Source organism: Rhinolophus sinicus, linkage group LG11 (genome assembly GCF_036562045.2).
Source record: "Rhinolophus sinicus isolate RSC01 linkage group LG11, ASM3656204v1, whole genome shotgun sequence".
In the NCBI taxonomy this organism is placed as follows: Eukaryota; Metazoa; Chordata; class Mammalia; order Chiroptera; family Rhinolophidae; genus Rhinolophus; species Rhinolophus sinicus.
This window is the reverse complement of record NC_133760.1, coordinates 66,088,269-66,107,318: the sequence shown is the minus strand read 5'-3', so window position 1 is coordinate 66,107,318 and position 19,050 is coordinate 66,088,269. Positions and strand designations below refer to the sequence as shown.

At 43.7% G+C, this 19,050-nt stretch overlaps 2 protein-coding genes across 7 annotated transcripts in view; one reads left to right on the top strand and one right to left on the bottom strand.

Moving 5' to 3' along the window:
* Positions 1 to 3,496: 3,496 nt before the first annotated feature.
* Positions 3,497 to 19,050, top strand: part of MEST (mesoderm specific transcript) — an 83,606-nt gene continuing 68,052 nt past the window's right edge. Inside the window, exons 1-12 of one of the 5 annotated variants that reach the window (XM_019751192.2) lie at positions 3,549 to 3,778; positions 6,811 to 6,965; positions 8,506 to 8,585; positions 8,990 to 9,067; positions 9,172 to 9,308; positions 9,479 to 9,537; positions 10,596 to 10,636; positions 11,201 to 11,271; positions 11,519 to 11,620; positions 12,914 to 12,990; positions 13,764 to 13,827; positions 14,747 to 16,098. In XM_019751192.2, coding sequence (XP_019606751.1) covers positions 3,753 to 3,778; positions 6,811 to 6,965; positions 8,506 to 8,585; positions 8,990 to 9,067; positions 9,172 to 9,308; positions 9,479 to 9,537; positions 10,596 to 10,636; positions 11,201 to 11,271; positions 11,519 to 11,620; positions 12,914 to 12,990; positions 13,764 to 13,827; positions 14,747 to 14,864 — 1,008 coding nt within the window. In that variant the 5' untranslated portion in view covers positions 3,549 to 3,752 and the 3' untranslated portion in view covers positions 14,865 to 16,098. Of the gene's footprint in view, positions 3,779 to 6,810; positions 6,966 to 8,505; positions 8,586 to 8,989; positions 9,068 to 9,171; positions 9,309 to 9,478; positions 9,538 to 10,595; positions 10,637 to 11,200; positions 11,272 to 11,518; positions 11,621 to 12,913; positions 12,991 to 13,763; positions 13,828 to 14,653; positions 16,099 to 19,050 lie in introns of those variants that run through there. The other 4 variants (XM_074315605.1, XM_019751200.2, XM_074315607.1 and 1 more) reach the window with 4 other exon arrangements.
* The window catches only part of COPG2 (COPI coat complex subunit gamma 2), a 111,700-nt gene continuing 103,859 nt past the window's right edge, over positions 11,210 to 19,050 (bottom strand). Inside the window, exons 21-24 of one of the 2 annotated variants that reach the window (XM_074315602.1) lie at positions 18,285 to 18,382; positions 17,440 to 17,578; positions 17,067 to 17,165; positions 11,210 to 11,304 (exon numbers count right to left, since the gene is read on the bottom strand). In XM_074315602.1, coding sequence (XP_074171703.1) covers positions 11,225 to 11,304; positions 17,067 to 17,165; positions 17,440 to 17,578; positions 18,285 to 18,382 — 416 coding nt within the window. In that variant the 3' untranslated portion in view covers positions 11,210 to 11,224. Of the gene's footprint in view, positions 11,305 to 15,991; positions 16,600 to 17,066; positions 17,166 to 17,439; positions 17,579 to 18,284; positions 18,383 to 19,050 lie in introns of those variants that run through there. The other variant, XM_019751183.2, reaches the window with a different exon arrangement.

The following is a 19,050-nucleotide window of genomic DNA, read 5'->3' as shown; positions in this document are numbered from 1 at the left end:
TGTACAGTTATTTCAAACAGGGAGGCAGTGTGGGGTAGTGGAAAGAACGCCAGCTTTGGAGCCAGACACATCTGCGCTCAGTTCCTACTCCCTTCATATACTAACACATAGTGCTCTGAGCTGCTATGGCTTTCTCTGAACACTGTGGATGAGATACTCATCTAGTCGTTATTGTGAGGAGCAGGGATAAATTGGGTGAAGAGCCATGCTACAGTAGGAGCTTAAAATACGAGAGCGGTTACATCTTCAGTGACATAATCTGCAATGCATTTTAATTGATCTTTTCTGAACAAATTCTTGTTTGTTTATGTGTCTCTTAATATCTGCTCTGTAGAGCAGAATAAAATACTTTTCTGTGAGGTCTAACTAGCAGACTAGAGTAGGATTAGCGTATGCTGGGTATCTCTCTAATTAGTCTACAGTCGCTTTTTTGGACCCAAAACATATATTCACTGTCAACTAAAACCCTAAGTCTTTTTAACACGTGCTGTTGTTCAACCAAATTTCTCCCTTCTTGAACTTCTCTGGCTTATTTGAATCGGTAACTATAGCTCTTGAAAGTGGCCGTCCCATTTCTGTCCTGTTATCTCCACAAACATCCTTGTGTTTGTCATATTATGGGTCTCACATGGGGGTTAGAAAAATTACGATTATTGAACCCCCAGTACCAGCCCCGCTGATCTCCTATTGCTGTTGTACACCAGTGAGCTAGTAAATGTTAGCTCTCTACACTCATTTTTGCACAAATTCAAGGTCTTATTATGTGGGGCTGTCTCAGAACTGGAATGTGACAGGAATGTATGATAAACTACTAGTTGAAGGAATACTGCAGCATGTGATGTCGGTCAAGTGTAGCATCTGTAGCCAACAACTGAAAGGGTGTACTGAGAGCAAGCCTGAGGACGACTTTGGATTTATGTATGGCTGCATGTTTCCTCAGGGGCTCCAAGGCTTGTATACATTGGGCCAGATTCTCCCCCGGTGGAGGAAGCTTCTCTCTGGAAGTAAGTCAGGGACAGTTAGAAAATTCATTAACTCTTTGGTTCCTGGGGCCTTATCAGTAGATTTTCTCCCTCGACTTTTTCAAAAGCACATCCCCAATTTCAGCCAAGAAGATCTCGCAGTATCCTCTGCGTTTTTTGTTGTCCTAGGTACCGTGCTAGGGGTTCTTTGGAACAGAACTGCTTCTCAGCCTGTTCCGGGTTCGAAGTCCTTTTCAACCTCGATCCATCCCTCCTTCTCCAAGGAAGTTCTTCCTAGCCACTCTGTCCGGGAGGGTTTCTCTTAAGTGGCAGACTTGGAATTCCTGTTGTCTTCAATAGCTTCCCTTGGTCCCCTTCTCCCGCCCCTCCCCTCAATGGCCTTTCCTCTTGTCTGTCCACTTTTTCCATGTGGGTGGACAGGTTCCCTGGCTTTCAGAATCAGATCCTTTGTGAGCACTCAGTCCATTAAGTACAAAATTGCCTTCATCTTGAATGCGGGAGCTTCTGGCATGGTGAGAATGAAAGTGTGGAATTGTTTGTAGGACAATAAATTTGAAAAAATATATAAATATAATGCAAAGGTTGTTACTATTGTTGTCTTACTTAAAACAAGAAAACCTTTACCCTGTTGAAAGGACCGATTTGAATTTTGCTAAGTAATTAATTCAGCCCTTTAAAGGTGGTAGTTAAAGTAGGTAATCCTCCATTTGTAAAGGGACTAATTTAAATTTCGTTAAGTAACCAATTAAGGCCATAAAGGGTTTAAATTCACTTGTGGCTTCTCATTTTCTTTAGGACAAATTCCAAACTCCTTAGGATGAAATACTCTTTCTAGCCTAATTTTTTGCCTGTTGGCACTCCAGCCTAAAGGACTGGCAGTTTTCCCCAAAGGTTGTGCATTCCTGCACCTCCGGTGCTTTGAGAATACCGTCCCCTCTGGTTGGAATGCTCTTTGTCTCTGGTAAATGTCTATTCATCATTCAAGACAACCCTTCCCCCCTTTCCCTTAATTACTTCCTCCCCTGTGCGCCCTCAAATTCTTGTACTTATTCATGCAGTATTTATTAGGGGCCTGCTTTGTGGCCGGCACTGTGGCGGGCTCTGGGGATACAAAAGGTGAATAATACTTGGGCTCTGCCTTCGAGGGTCTTACGTGTTAGGCGGAGGGGGCCAAACTGTCACAAAAGGTGACCAGATTAAAGGGAAAATTTGAGCAGCGTCGGTTCTTGTCTGTCTTCCCCACCGATGGTCAGCATCTTGCTCTGGGGCAGGGGACATTCTCGTTTAGTTTTGTATCCCTGGCTCTTAGCGCACTGTAGGTGCTAAATAAGCATTCGTTTCATGACCCTCTTAATTGGACACCAGCAGAAATGTACCCTGGGTTGCGCCGCACATTTTGATGACACGCTCATAGATGGTGGTTTTTGCCATGTGTGATTGGTGGCCCTCGGCTCCCTGGCACACTGTTAGAGGAGTTGGATGGCCTTGGCTGGACTGGCTTTTGCCTTTCTCGTTGCCAGCGTTCTCGGCTGAGGAGTGGCGAGCGGGTAAGAGTGGAAGAGAGACCTGCAGCGCCCCTGCTGGAGGGAGCCGGCACTGCTCGGGCTGCCTGGGTCGTTCGCAGCCCGGTGCATTCGTCAGAATTTCAATTTACAGCCAGAAAATGAACACAGACACTGTGATTCTCTACCCTTTTCTTTTCAAAGGCGTAATAGATGCTTTTTACAGGATTATGGATGAGGGAAAAAAACCCTTTCCTCTTTTCTGTATCACTGTGGCCCTTGCATTGTGAATTCAATCTTACATAAAGGGGACCTTTAGTCTCGTAACTGTGATGATCCTTTCTTTCTGGTGAGGGACGACGGGTCCTTTGCTGGGAGCGCGTACCGCGGGAAGTCTGCGGCTGGGCTCCAGAATGAGGCCCATGTCACGCTGCTGCAAAGGAAACATGCGGGGCGCCGCGGCAGTGGGCGACAAAGAGACCCAGACTTTCCGCTTGCTTTGCCCTTTCTGCTCCGTAGCGGCCGACCCATGAATCAGCCTATTACCCCGGTGGTAGGTCCAGCAGAGCTTATCGTTCCATAGCCCCTTGTTGGTGCCTTTGGTGGTTACCTGTAGTTGGGGACCTAGGACTATTCGGGCGCTTGTGGACCGCTGCTTCGAATCCAGCACTCGCACAGTTCAGAACCCTTGGGCGCCATGCCTGTGGTCGAGCAGCCATTTCTGGGGCTGGGGCCTGTGGGTGGTCTAAGGGAGGGTTGGGGGTTCAGGGATCTGTTGTCTTTTCCCGCAGTGTTAACTCGCCAGAGGAGGATTGCTGCTGCAGAACTTGGAGCTCAGGGTTGGGGGGCCGTGGGGAGCAATTGGGTACTGGGAGGGGTCAACACCCCTGAAGGTGCCCCTTGCAGGAGCTGCGGTTAGAGGGGCGCTCCATGCCTGCAGCAGCAGCGGCGGGGCTGCAGGGAGGGGCGGTGGCTACGGTGGGAGGGGCACTGCGGCGCGGTGGGCGGGCCAGAGGCGGGGCGCCAGTGGGCTCTAAAAGTCGGTGCCCACTGGCTCCGCGCTGCCGCGGCAACCAGCACATCCCGGTGCCTCGTCTGCGGCAGCCGCGCCGAGCGGAGTGCCGCAGAGCAGCCCCGGTGCCGCTCGCTGCTTGCCGCGGCAGGCGCCGCCCTCGCAGGCTGTGTGCCGGCTCTGCGCGGCTGCGGGCGCCGCCGCACCCCTGAACTCTGGATCGGTGTGCGGTGCGGCATGGGATAAGACGCGGCCATGGTGCGCCGAGATCGCCTCCGCAGGTGGGTGCGCGGCCGGCGCGAGGGGGTGTGGCTGGCTCAAAGCCGCCGTCCGGCACTGGGGTGCAGCTAGCGGTCGGGAATGTGTGTCTAAGCTGGAGCTGCCGGACCGCGACTCCTGCAATGGAGGGAAAACCCCTTGGGGGGCCCGCGTGCCTGTCGTCTGAACCTTCTGCCTAGTTTGGGCGGGGGTGTCAGTTCTGCACGCAGTGGAATGTTCAGAACTCAGTATCTCCCTGATTTAACATTTCTAGATCCCAGTGTCGCCCTGGCGTGATTTAAGATTTTGTAGACCGAGGTATTGCCCTGGTGCGACTAAGGATTTCTAGTCCCTGCTTTCGCCTTTGATGGGATTTAGGATTTCTAGACACCGGCATCGCCCTGGCGTGATTTAGGATTTCTAGACCAGGGTTTCACCTTGGTGCGATTTAAGGTTTTAACATCGGATATCACGCTGGCACAATCTAGGATTTTTAGACCCCTGCATCGCCTTGGCGCAATTTAGAATTTCACAATCCCCCCGTATTGCGGTGGTGAGGTTTAGTATTTCTAGACCTGGCTTTCACCTTGGCGCCGATTTAGGATTTTCACACTGGATATCACCCTGGCACAATTTAGGATATTTAGACCCCTGCATCGCCTTGGCGCGATTCAAAATTTCGAGAGCCGGGAATTGCCGTGGTACGATTTAGGATTTCTAGACCCGGGTATTGCTGTGGCGCAGTTGAGGGTTTGAAGACCCTGGTATCGCCGTGGTGTGAGTTACCGCATAGGTGTGACTACGTAGAACTTGTATTACCTTGCCACAGAGCGTAAGTATTTTTGAGATTTCAGTAACAAGAAGCTGAGCGTGGTGATGTGACCAGTCACCATGTTATGCATGAATTGCTTGCATTGGTTTACAAAGTAGCTCCTCATCTTGCGGCGATGCCATTAGGTGGGTAGGTTTGGTGGTATTAAATAAATTGTATTTTTCCTGTTCACGTGATAAAGAAATCAGGGTTCGGAAAGATTAATTTCCAGAAGGTTTGTACTGGGGTTTGCGGAATTTATATTCTTGACTCATGGCTCATCAAATGGAGGTTTTGGTCAAAAAATGTTTAATGTATTTTGCCTACTGTCAGGTTGCTTCCCTACTAAAAATCCTAAAACGTCGTTGGGGCATTTTTGGTGAGGTAATTAAGACAGAAAACGGCTTCCTGAGCGGTAGCCTCTTTGCTTTCTTGGAGTAAAAGAGAAGGTGGGGGTATCCAGGAGCAGGGTGTGTACGTCGTACCCTTCACCACCACCCCCAATTGGGGGGGGGGGGGCTCCGTCTGCTTGCTCCTCCAGTAACCCTTTCCTGGCTCTCTGCTGAGTCATTGCAGATATCCAGCTGCTGGAACCCGTGAATGAACGAGAGAAGCGTGGGGATAAAGGTGTGATGAAAGGCGGCTGTGAAATGTATGAGTGGAAGTATAGGACAGATAGCGCTGAGAAAATGACAGTCTAAACCTAACGCTTTTTGCCATTTCATCTTTCAAGGAGAAATTGGGAGGGAGCCTGCTACTATTGTGGGGTGAAAAATGTGATATAATGATCACGTTCTAGTTTTTTCCGGTCATTTTTAATTAATATTATCTTGAAAGGTAGAACCAGATCACTGACTGGGTGGTTTTATGGACAGGAACTTTGGGGGGGGGGGGGGAGACTGCCCTAGTGATCCCTAAACAATAGGCTAAAGAGCTTATATTCTTTAAGGGATGTGGTTATTTTTCCACTGTGGAACCACAGGTGTTATTTTAAATTAAGAAACAAGTAATTTTGTGAGTTGGAGTAGTTTGTGGTGGGTAGGGATTGTGGCCAGATGATAGGTAATATGGTGTGTACAGACAAAGCCATTTCCACCAGGGCTTGGGCAATTAATTTCTCTTAGAGTTCTGTTTTCTTATTTCAGTTTTAGGAGGTATGTCCATTTTGGCTATTTTGAGAGAATTTACATTCTACTGGTAATTCTTTCCCTGGTGGCCATCAGAAATGATAAACTAGAAATAGAGGGGACTATTTCTAATGCCTGTTTAGCACTCACTGTCATTATGGATAAATTGACCTGGACCTTTGAAGTCCTGGGCGTGGGAAGGAAGGTTGGGTATGCAAACCATGCTCTTGACAAAAACAGTTCCAAGATATGGGTATGAATTCTGCCTTACTATTTTTTGTTTGGGGTGGGGAGGGAAATCCTAAGAAATTAAATAAATGGGAGCTTCCTCAAGAGCCTGCTAAGAAAAAGCAGAAATATAATCTGCTGCCCTGACCTCTCAAGAGATTAGATATTCAGGGTCGTGACAAAGCTGCTTATGTTAGAATATACAGTGCACCTGCCTCTTACTTTCAGACTTTACCCTGAGCAGCTTCTCAGCAGAAATCCAGATAGTTGTACCAAACGGGGCTTCACTGGGGTCAGAGGGCTGATAAATAAAAAGTCAAAATCAGCTCTCTGCTTAAGGGCATGTGATGTTACTGCACACACAGTTTAAAACAGTAAAAAAAAAAATATGTGTGTGTGTGTGTGTATGTGTGTGTATATATATATATATATATATATATATGGCCTTGTACTGGCAGGGGCCAGTGGATAGGTGGTAGAGCTTTTAGAGTAAACGGGAAGCCTTGATAAAGGCAGTGAAAAGGTACACAATACTTCAGTAAATTTTTTTTTTTTTTTTAACTTTACATAAAACCTCTCTAGCAGTTCTTGGGAACAGCATAAGGGGAGTGGCTGAAGGATTAAAATGGGGAGAAGACGAGGAAGGTTACATATTAAAATAATATATTTCCCCTTAAAATTAGAATGGTGAACAAACATGGTGATTGCCATAGCTGGCGGAAGTGCACTTACATTTTTCTCGCTGTAACTTTCTGCCATGGTTCATATAGAGGGTGAGGTAGTCACCGCCTGGTACAGAAATTTCCCACCCTGTCTTACCAGTTTGGGGCTTGTACAAGTGTGGACAGTGTCACCTGACTGCTTACCTGGGTCTCTGATTTTCCCACAGGATGAGGGAGTGGTGGGTGCAGGTGGGGCTATTGGCTGTACCCCTGCTTGCAGCCTATCTGCACATCCCGCCCCCCCAGCTTTCCCCTGCTCTTCACTCATGGAAGTCGTCAGGCAAGTTTTTCACCTACAAGGGACTGCGCATCTTCTACCAAGGTAAGAACAGGACTGTTGGAACACTCTAGGTATATAGGCCCTTAAGGTCCCACTGAGGTACTTATTTTGTGTCCATTGGTCTCTGTTGTTCTTCGTGATGGAGGGGGAAAACTCCCTTTTCCTGTGAAGTGTGCTTGAAGGAATGGACTAATTTCCCTTGTTAACTTGATAGCAAGGAAAGGAAAAAGAAAATCCTGCTGGGAAGGTGGGGTTGGTGGAACTGAGATTCTAATTTTTGCAGAACTGACTTTTTAGTATAATTTTTTTTGTCATAGCTTGATTTGTATTGATACTATGATACTGTTTTTTTTCTTTTGCACGCTCCTAGTATCGCATAATATAAACAGTATTCATAGATAAAGCTCCCATTGGGGTTCTAGTTCCCCCCTAAATTCCTGATTTCATTTTGTTTTCTGTAAGATTATGTTATATGCATAATTAAATGTGATTTAAGTCTTATACCTTTGTATAAATTAATCTGCTAATGATAATTACTGTTGTATGACTGCTACTCATCTAGTAATTACCATATTCTAGGCATTGAATTATGTTTTCAATCTTCATTATTTCATTTAATCTTTATAATAGTACTTGGAGATAGGTGCCATTAACGTCATTTTATAGGGAAAGACCTGAGAAACGTGATTGGAAAAGATTCCTTTTGGGCGGGGGTCAAGAGCAATAACGAAAAATGTTTGTCATAAACCGTTTTTCATTATTGCTCCTGACCTCCTCTCATTTGCAATATTCAATTAAGTAAGTATATGATTTTCTTTATGTTGGTCATTTAGGTCATTTACAGTTTTTGCTTCTAATTAAATTATTTTGCTAACTTTATCAAATTCTCATGCCACTGGCAGTATATGAATGTGTTGGTTTTAATCTAATTATTTTTAACAGGGTGCTGCTCTACTGTTTAAATGTTTGGCTAATTTAAAATATGTTTATGCATTAAAAAATGTTCATGTCTGTATTGATTAACCCTTTTTTACAGTTAGAATTGTGCAATAGTTTGAGCATGATGCTTTTGATATTAGAATGGGTCTCTTCTGCAGGAAATAAAAGTGCTGGCCAAACAGTATACACTAAGGCGCACACGAGGTTGTAGACAAGTTGCTATATTTTAGAAAATTTTTGTGAGACCATTAATGATAAAGTACAAAGAATCTGTAGTTTATATATTGTGATTGTATACTTTTAACTGTGAAAGTTTACTTTTTACTGTGAAAACCAATTTCTGTATTAATAATACAGACTAATGGGAGAAATACTTTTTAAAAACTGGGTGAAATTAAGCAGACTCCCTTTAAGTATTTTCATATAAAATGTGCTATTTATATATTTTTTAATGTATTTTTAAAAATCAAATGCCTGTTTTTACCTAAAGCAATAAGCTTGCATTAAAAAAAGAAACCTGTTCTTTTAATTTCATTAACTTGGGCAGGATTCCTTGTTTTTTATGCCAGATTACTTAGATTTAATATCATCAAGATTATTTTTATACGAAGTTGGCCTAATCGATCTCTTCTTTCCTTCCCAGACTCTGTGGGTGTGGTTGGAAGTCCGGAGATAGTCGTGCTTTTACATGGCTTCCCAACATCCAGCTATGATTGGTACAAGGTAATGAAATTAGACTTTCTGGGTCCTACTATGTCGTTAAAAATCCCAAATCAAGGACTTTGTCAGCATTGGAAGGCTCTTGCATATTTGAATTGCTTAATAAAATAGGATTAAATGCAGAACTGTTTTTCATTTACTGTAAGGGAGTAAAAAACTCTGGCAATCTGGGAAGGTCATTGTCAAGTTAAAAAAAAAAAAGCTGAAGTTCCTCCCTCCATAGAGATTCATAATTAGGAATAAAGCACTTTCCAAGAGGATCATCTGTAGGCCTGTGGTGGTTTCTTGTGATTTTCCCTTTAGTGAAGTCTGTTAAGTTAAAAAAGGGATGAAACTCCTGTTGGTGTAGGTCGGAGGAGAGGAGGGGCAGGACGCAAAAGTGCGAGTCATCCCTTTCTTTCTTGTAGATCTGGGAAGGTCTGACGCTGAGGTTTCATCGAGTGATTGCCCTCGATTTCTTAGGCTTTGGCTTCAGTGACAAACCGGTAAGCAGTGTGGAGGGGCGGGGGTGGGCGAGACGGAGGGGTCAGCCTGGCAGACATGTGCACTCACGACTTCATCCTGTGTCTGTGGGCTTTCCTTCCCCTAGAGACCACATCACTACTCCATATTTGAGCAGGCCAGCATCGTGGAGGCGCTTTTGCGGCATCTGGGGCTCCAGAACCGCCGGATCAACCTTTTGTCTCATGATTATGGAGACATTGTTGCTCAAGAGCTGCTCTATAGGTCAGTGAAGCCGTAGACTTCTGTACTATGCACAGGTGTCACTGGGGTAAGACGCTGGGAAAAGTAAATCGATCCTGGCTTCTTTCTAGCCCTTTGCCTCTTAGAAGTCTGTCTTCAGCCGCTACATTGGTGCAGGTCAACTCAGTCAGATGTTTCCCTTCCATTTCTAGGTTCAAGCAGAATCGATCTGGTCGTCTTACCATAAAGAGTCTCTGTCTGTCAAATGGAGGTAATTGCCTTGGCAGTGGGTGGAAGGTGACGTGGGCCACGTTTAGATATCACAGTGACATCTAAATGGTAATCTGATGGTATTGCAAACAGATACAAACTGGGACTCGACCTCTTTGTGCCATGAACCACTTTGGTGACCTGATGAAATTTATTGACCCTTTCTCAAAATAATGGTTTTAAATATAGAAAATAAAATGAGTTAAGATTACAAAGGAAACTAGACTGACATATAGTTAATAAAAGCTTGTTTTAATAATGTGTGCCTTTTTAAATGCATTGTATTACATAGCAAGATCTAGTGGGTCTAGTAACAACTATTAGTAGTAGTGAGGAGTATAAATATTTCCAGATACCTGTAACAACCACAGTGAGTTATGCAAATATTTGAGATGAAGCCACAGGTACTTTTAATACTACGGTGGTTTTGTAAACTCTTCAACTCTTAATTGGCAGTGACAAGTTTCCATTAGGAATTAGTGAACACTTGATTAGACCTTTTGGAGATGTTTCTTTTTCTTCGTGTGCCATTGAACCTGGCCTATTAATCCACGAATCTCCAAATGTCCCCTGAATACCTTCAGGTCAGATTGGGAGTGGAGTCTGTTTGTCCCTTTATAAGTAATGCTCATGATGGCTTTCTCCCATTGACTGGTGAAAAATGGAAAAGGAAAAATCTAGTGTGTTTTTTTTCTTGAAGGACCTACACTTCCTGAAGAATCTCTGGTTTCTTTACTAAATCAAAAACACAATGTGTTGTTCTGAGGATGGGCGAAAACGCTAAGGGGAGTTAGAGCCTACTCAGCAGTATGGATGACCGCATACATTGTTTTTGCTGTTTCTCTACCTTTACAATCAGGAAAGCAATCCCAATGGGATATAATTTGACCTTTTAAACCAGAATTCCCTGGAGAAGGAATTAGATAACAATACAAAGTTTTTATTTGTACTTTGGTTTTTAGCAGTAAAGGCACCAAAGGTGACAAGGGGTAGGGTATTTGCCTGTGTTTGCCCTAGAGTTGTTGGGAAAATGACTAATGTAAGTCTCTTCTCCTACAGGCATATTTCCTGAGACTCACCGTCCTCTCCTTCTCCAAAAGGTTGGCTACTCCACTGACTAGATCCTTAGTTCTTAAGATTTATACTGATGTAAATAATGGTGGGATCTTTATTAAAAGACCATTCCTGCCGTAATGGCCCTTAGTTAAAATCCTTCTCCTCATCAATTTACATTAACAAAGTTAGTTCTTTTCCTTCTTATGCAAATAAAGCAGTGGAAGTGGCCTCTACAAAAAGCCTAAAATTTTCTGAGGATAAGAGATCAACAAATGTTTGGAGAAATACAGAGATTCAAAGATTTGTGTCATTAGCGTGATGTTGGAACAAATTGGGATTCTAGTGTAAAGTTGAATATATCAGTTAAACATCTTAGGGATATAGTGAAGTGTACAAATGTTATCTTAAAGGGAATTAGAAATAGGTTTGTCTTCCATGAGAGGAGAATGTGGACAGGCAAAACAAAAAACTAACAGCCAATGACCAAACCTTTCAGTAAGAAATTTGGCTAAAGTCTTGTTTTAGTTCCTTGTATAACACCTTTTGTCCTCATTAGTTCTCTTTTCTCTCTGGATTCTTGACTTTTACTTTTATTTATTTACCTATAGCTTCTCAAAGATGGAGGCGTGCTGTCACCCATTCTCACACGACTGATGAACTTCTTTGTATTCTCGCGAGGGTAAGTCATTGTCAAAGACTGATTCACTGCAACCTGGGAACAATGGAGTGGAAAGTGGTGGCCACTAAGATTCTGGGCCAAATCCTAGGGTTTGAAATTTTAAAGCAAAGGTATTGGCCACTTGCCACGGAAGTAGAAGGAATTAATAAATCAGTTCAGGGTCAGCCTACGTGACCTCTGAGGGTCCAGTCATATTTGACATTCTGAATTCTTCTCACACTTATCTTTCTTTTCTGGACTCTTTCAGTCTCACCCCAGTCTTTGGGCCATACACCCGACCCTCTGAGAGTGAGCTGTGGGACATGTGGGCAGGGATACGCAACAATGATGGGAACTTGGTTATCGACAGGTAAGAAATGACTCTTTGCTTTGGTTTCCAGAGAGGCCTTTTTTTGGAATGTGGGATTGCTCATTCTGATCCTGGCTGGCTCTTCCCTCTCACAAGGAGGTTGATTATGATTTACAAAGTAAACCAAAAAAAGTCATGCTCTGTACTTTCTAAGAAGGAAATCCAGGCTAGAGTAAGCCCTGAGCCTAAGCCATGTGGCACAAAAAGTTTAGCTAAACAACTGCAAATTCTCATGCTAATTCAGTTATAACTGGCTGATTGACTCTGGCAAATCCTCCTTTGGACTTCTTGTTAATATTGAATGCTTCAACATGTCTAATCATGGTTGTGAAAGACATTTAGTGCCTCGCTCAAAGTACAAGGCTCTTCCTTTTTCATATCTCTTCTGTAGCCAGAGGGACTGAGAGGGGTGACTTCTCTGTCTTGTACAGAGCATTCCCACGCCTTGGTTCAAATGCTGCTTTCACATAGGGACCTGGCGATGATGCTATCCATGAACGGCTGGAGATAAGGCCCTGTCCTTTGGCCAGCTGGGTCAGTGTAGCTTAGGCTTTGCTGGGAATTGTGAGGGAGAGGGAATCATTCCTCCCTCCCACCCCTGTCCCTATGGGATCCTGAACATTCATTTTAATACAAAAAAGTTGCAAAACAATCCTTTTAAAATTTCCTTATACTGTCCTTTCCAAAACGTAAATACCACTTATAAGAAGTGATATTTGAGGTTTAACTCCTGGAGTTTCCAGGCAGAATAATTAGAATACGTGAGCTTGAGTGGCTATGGCGTCTGAACATTGAAGAAAGAGAAATTCTCCTCCATTTTATCTGTGGTCAGATGAACTGCAGAGAATGAAGCTTTGTGCTTATGAATTTCTACACTCAGAATTTTAGAAGTAGACGTCAATTTAAAGATCATGTGGTTAAATCCTCATTTTAAAAATGAGGAAACAGGTCAAAAGATGTGTGTTACACCTTTGAGTCACATAGCTAGTTAGTGATGGAGCCGCAGTCAGAACCTTAGGCTTGGGCTTTAGTCACTTCTAACCCAAACTAACTTACAGCCTTCCTAGATCTTATTCTCTGCTTAATAAACACAAACATTAGGCATGACCACTGCCATAGCTACACAGAGGTTAACAGAAATGGATAAATTACGGGGGCCATTCCCAGAAGTGCCAAGTTGCTTCTGGATTAAGAGAACATATATTGTGTTCCTTACGACGCGTGGCAGGCCTTTGCATCCCTGTAACAAGGAAGGGTTCTTGTTCTACTCCTGCTGACTGACTTGTCCTGTAGCCTCTTACAGTACATCAATCAGAGGAAGAAGTTTAGAAGACGCTGGGTGGGAGCGCTTGCCTCTGTAACTATTCCCAGTGAGTATTTCTGTGTCACATCTTGATAGGAAAACAGAGGGACTCGGGGGTTAAAATAATTGCCAGATTTAGCAAATAAAAATAGAAACACCTAAATTTGAATTACAGATAAACAACAAATACTTTCTTAAGGATAAGTATGTGTTGTGCAATATTTGGAACATACGTTAAAAAAAACACCATCATCCGAAATTCAAATTTAACTGGTCATCCTTTATGCAGTCTGGTGACCCTCTCTAACATCTGGAGCATGAATGACGTGTTGTAGAGTGAAGTGTAGAAACCACTGAGATCTGTTGCTAAGGTAGTTGGTGTTGCTGTCAGGAGTGGGCGTTAGACTGGTTTCTGTGCATTGTCAGTGCCTGCCGTGTTCAATGCTGCATTCCTGGCACAGAAAGCTGTTTACATTACTAATCAAGAGGCTATACGTGGCTTCTGCTCATTTGTTTCTTCATTCTTACAGATTTAAAAAAGAAAATCGGTGCCGTGTCTCACACATAATAGTGCTCAAGAAATTGTTGATTTCAAATGTCAAGGGTCAATTATAACTGAAGAGAGAGACTTACAGAATGACAGTACCCTGGATTTATAGAAAGAGGGTCCTGCAAGTGGGTGTATTCCCAGAAGTTTCTTATGCCTTAATTCAAAGAAGCTAGATTTTCCAGCATAAAAACTAGTTAAAATCTTTTTTTTGGAGGGTAATTTTAGCATGGGGGGCGGTCAGAGAATAGATGTGAGAGCTGTTAGTAATGCACTCTGCTTCTCTCTCCTAGTTCATTTCATCTACGGGCCCTTGGATCCGGTGAATCCCTATCCGGAGTTTTTGGAGCTGTACAGGTGAGTCTCCCTCAGGGGCTTTGTTCTGTTAGTTCCTCATCCCAGTCTGATAGTGGTGAGCAGGCTTGCCTGTTGCTCTGGCCACTGTCTCTGACCTCACTGGCCGATCCAGGAAACATACCCTAAAGGATGAGCTGGGGAATCTTACTGTCACGTAAATGTGAGATCAGGAAATTGAGTTACACATTCTCTTCACTGGCACGGCCTGTTTTCACTGTCATGGCTACTACATATTCCTAGGTGTACAGGTAAGAAAAAGCTATCATGCGAACCAAAGAATGGAAGTGGACACAAGTTTATAAGAAATGTTTGCTTTAGTCTGATTGTAAAGCCAGCTCATCTGCCTCAGCTGAGCAGACTTCAGGGAGAGACGGAGAAGAGCTCACTGTGGAAAAGTGCCTACTCATTGGTTATTTTCTCTGGGTACTTAACTCAGAAGGTGTCGGAATATGAAATCTTGACTTTGTCACATAAGAACGTTCCATACCTTCATTTGGCCTAGTAGAAACAACCCAGTAGTAAATAGCTTGCATTTAATTTCCAACAAAATACCCTCGTCTCCTCCCAGGGTTAAGGAAGGTCTTCTCTTATCTTTACTTGGACAGTGTGATCCCCTTGTTTGATGTCTCATGCTTCTCTAAGGAGCTGGAAGTCATCCTGCTTTGCCATGTGTCACAAAAGTGTTACATTTGCAAGTTGTTGTCTGTTGGATTATGAACATTTAAAAACTGGTCTGTATACATCATAAATGGAATTGGCAAGCTAATCTGCCTAAGATACAATTCCAAAGTAGAAGCTGAATAAGCTCTTTGTTGGTTCCTTCCAGTGTGGTACGTCCGCAGGGGCATTTACTGGGGCTGCCCACTGGCTTACCTCCCTCCAGCCTCAAGTTCACCTCCATGCTGTTCTCTTCCACTAGGAAAACGCTGCCGCGGTCCACAGTGTCGATTCTGGATGACCACATTAGCCACTACCCACAGCTAGAGGATCCCATGGGCTTCTTGAATGCATATATGGGCTTCATCAACTCCTTCTGAGCTGGAAAGAGTAGCTTCCCTGTATCACCTCCCCTCCTCCCCTATCTGTCGTGTATTCCATTTAGGAAGAGATGCCCAAAAGAGGTCCTGGCCCCCCCACACTTACTCTCTCACAAAAGTCCACCTGACTCCCACTGGTGAACAGCATAGAGTAAAAAGCCAGCAGAAGCTCCGACTAAGGGTGACCTAATAGTCCACCTCCCATTCCGTTGGCATCTCGTCAAGTGTATGGCCTTGCCTTTGTGTTATTAGGAAATTCTGACAAGCACTACTACTCACTGATACAGAAAGACAGACATCCTTTGGCTTAAAAATCCTTTAACACTTCTACAGACTCTTCTGAAATATTTAGAAACGCTACTCTTTGGCCCAACTGTAATTGAACTCGAATGGGAAAGAATGAGGAGAGGGTGCTGCCCCACCGCTCCTTGTATGGCTTTAAGGGCACGTGCTTTTTTAAGTTTTCTAGGCAGCACAGCTTCAAGTGAGTGAGTCTCTCTTGTCATAACTTTGGATTTAGTTTCATTAGCTGCTTCTAATTAGACATTGTGTTAAACTAGATTTAAATAGTTCATTATCCTAGGTAGACTTTATGATTATGCTTTACCTATACGTATTACTTATATTTTATAAGATACTAAACCAGCCAACACTCTGGCAGAGTAGTAACCTTACTGAACATATTTAACTTCTGTATAAATTGAACTAAATCCAAAACTATTTACAGAATTTCCTAAAATCACAAGACACGAAAGACCAGTAGCATCTATACCAGAGATTTCCTGTTATTCGCTGGAAAGACCAATTCTAACAGCAAGTAACAGTCTGACTCTTCATACCTCAGTGCTTCAAAGCACGTCCCTCCCGAGTGAAAGTGGAGGGGAGGGGACCATTGTACAGTCCAAGTTACCATGCCGAGTGTACACTGATTCCTTCTAGGGACTGCTTAACTTCTCACTGGCTGTCCCAGAGAGCCTGCCTCACGTAGCTCCACAATTCCTGTACTTTATAGACAGGAAAGGTCCAGAAACTTTAAGAACAAATTCTGAAAGGCCTATGAGCAAATGGTGCTGAATACTTTTTTAAAGCCAGTTTCATTATTTTAGACAAAACAGGATTATTAAGTGATAATTTTAAATTCTTTTTTCTTTTTTTTAATTAGCAACTTCAAGTATAACAACTGAAAGTGGAATAAGTGTTTATTTTCTATTAATAAAAATGACTTTTGACAAAAGTGGACTCTGCCTTCCCCTCCCCCACCACCCCTCTGGGATAAAAGCTTTCCGACATTGTCAGGAGCTTTCAGACACACATTCAATTAAAGAATATAATGAAGTTAAGCAGCTGGGGTAGAGGCTAGTATTTGCTTTTCAAGATCACCCAAAGCTGTACTATCACGTCAAAGTTGACCAAAAAAAAAAAAAAAAAAAAAGACATGCAGAAGGACAGATTTTTGCTTGATCTGCTGGCTCAGGGCCAAACATTTAATTTGCTTCTCCAAAGTCATTAATCTTCAAAAGGATGATTTTGGGGCATTCATGCCACTAGCCTAAAAGCCCACTGGCAGTGAAGTGTACAGCAACTTCATGATTCCCAATAGAACCTTATCCCACAGAAGCCAAGATAACATCTACAGGTGTTCCCTCTTTGCTTCTGACCGTCACCTGCATGGTCACTCCATCTGCTAAGGCCAGCCTGGACCTCACCAATAAATCATAGCCACCTCTGTATACACCTGACAGAAAAAGAAGTGAGGAAAACCATATTAAGAACTCAAAACAAGCTCTGACTGATGAAATGTATCATGCTCTGCCTGCATTCCCTTTCTATTTGAGTTTAGCTTGGTGGGAATCGAATCCTACATACAAATTCGAAATAATCTTTTATATTCCCATGATACCAGGTACATAGATGGTATTCAATAATATTGATTTGGCGTACTCAGACGGGGAGAGGGAGTGGCATTGATAGCCATGGGAGAGATTTAAGTAAGTGTTCAGGCCAAATGTACATCTTAAAAGAACCACCTAAGGATAGCATGCAAATTAAACGGCTACAACAAATTCTTCATTTTGATGGGACTTCAAATTATGACTCCCAGTGGGATAATGGGACAACAGCAGGGCAAGAGCTGCCCATGAACACCCCTTCTTTTTAAATTTTGCAACAAAACAAAGGGGAAATCCAAAGAAGGTTTCTTACCTGCCAGGTAGAGAGAATGGGAGTTCTTGTTCTCAGGTACTTTGTCTGACCTCTCACATGGCTGCATGCCCAGAAATGTGATGATGTTGTTGACAGCTTCTGTGTTGACAAGATTGATGCGACAGTATCAGAAAAGGTCAGATAGGGATGTGCCTGTGCGCAGACACGAGGGAGCTGGGGAGCGAGGGGAGAAGGGGTGTGTGGAGGGAGCCACGGGAAGGGAACGGGTCACCCAGGTGATGAAGGCAGGTCTTGGCCTTTTAAGTGAATTAGTTTAGGAAGCATTTAAAGAAGAGTTCTTCTGGAATAATAAATATTCCTGTTAGGTTTTATATGCTGCTGTCAGGCAATACATAAGCACAATTGTTCTCACCTTCGAGAGTTTTGGTAGAACTGAGGGCAAAAGTCTCCTCTTTCTCAAAGGTGTCTCCCACCTCTTCCCAGGCAGCAGCAAAGTTAGGCTTCAGAACCTTCTGGATGTGGTCAGACACGGTCACTTCAACATCTTCCAGCTAGTGGGTGACAAGGAAGGGTCAGTAAATTAAAGTCCTTTCAGTACAGAACAAAGATGGAAGGGACTAATTAATATGGTTTTATCATTCTGTGTTACATCCTTTGCAGGAGCCCAGGAAAAACTCTATTACCAAACTAGTTTAAGTCCTATAGTCTGCATACATCCACCAATGTAGGCATTAGCAAAGGAAAGCAAGGAGATAGGACACCTGGCAAAAGCACATTCAGATCAATGTCTACAACCCTGGGGGTACAAAGTATCATGTCACCACACCTAACTGTCAAGTTTAGGCCATACTGGGCCTTCTGAACTTGGCATTCACTAACAGGTTGATATTTCTTAACCTTTTCCATGCATTCTAGGACGGCTTTGCAGTCCGTAATGTGGCTAAATTACAAGCCAACTAAAAGCTGTTGAAAACAACCCGCCCCCATACTTTAAACTCATTGATCTCAATGAAAATCTCGTAATTATTTTCATCTTGTAATTATCCCTATTATAAAGACATAAAAAAGGGTGAGCTTTGTTTTAATCAGTCGGGAAGTGATAAATCTTGATTCTTTTTGGCATGACACACTCCCATGACAGAGGATCGGTCCAGGTCCTCCTCACTTGTAATCTGAGAAGAATAAAACCCCGTAAGTTCCTGTCAGATGTCCCCAGACGACAGTCCTTCAGGGAGACGTCTGAGCGGGGAGACTCACCACGTACTCATCATCATATCCCTCCTCCGCGGGGACCCCAGTGTCAGGGTCGCAGTCCCGGACAGTGAACTTCATGGTGCAGCTAAAGGTGCCTGCCACTGGGGAGAGAGCAGGAGCCTGTGTCAGTGGGCGGCACAGCACACAGGGGCAGCAGTGACTGGCAAGCACCATCTGCACTGGGCACTGGGCTCGGTGTCACTGAGAGCAACATGCCGGCTCTGCCTTCCAGGCTAGTCGTTCCCAAAAGCCGCCTATCAGCTGGTCAGACGGCAGGCTCACAGAGGCTGATTTTAAAATCCATTCCCCACTGTGGGTTAGAACAGCACAGAAAAGCTGACAGGGGAAAACTCTGGTTTTGTATTGGTATAAAGAAAGCAGCAAGGGAGATACTGTGGGCGCTTTTTGCCATGCATGTCACAGGGGCTACGTGTAGAAAAATGGAAGAACCAGTCCTTTAGGAGCTGACAAACAGAGCAGAAAGTATCGATGATAAAAAGCACACATCATCATTAAATTACCACTAAGCACATGAGAATCTCAGTAGCAATACTGTGTAGACTGTGGACCGACAGTGGGTCCACAGACCACCGGGATGCAGTTGCTTTATGTCAACTTGCAATCTACAGTGAGTAGGTCAGTCGTGAGGTGCTAGTACTGGGCAAGTTGGGGTCTTCAAATGGAAAAGCAAGGGGGCAGTTATATGTTCGGAGATGATTGGCGGAAGTAATACTAAGAAATGGTGGTAGAAGCACAATTTTTGGAAAGT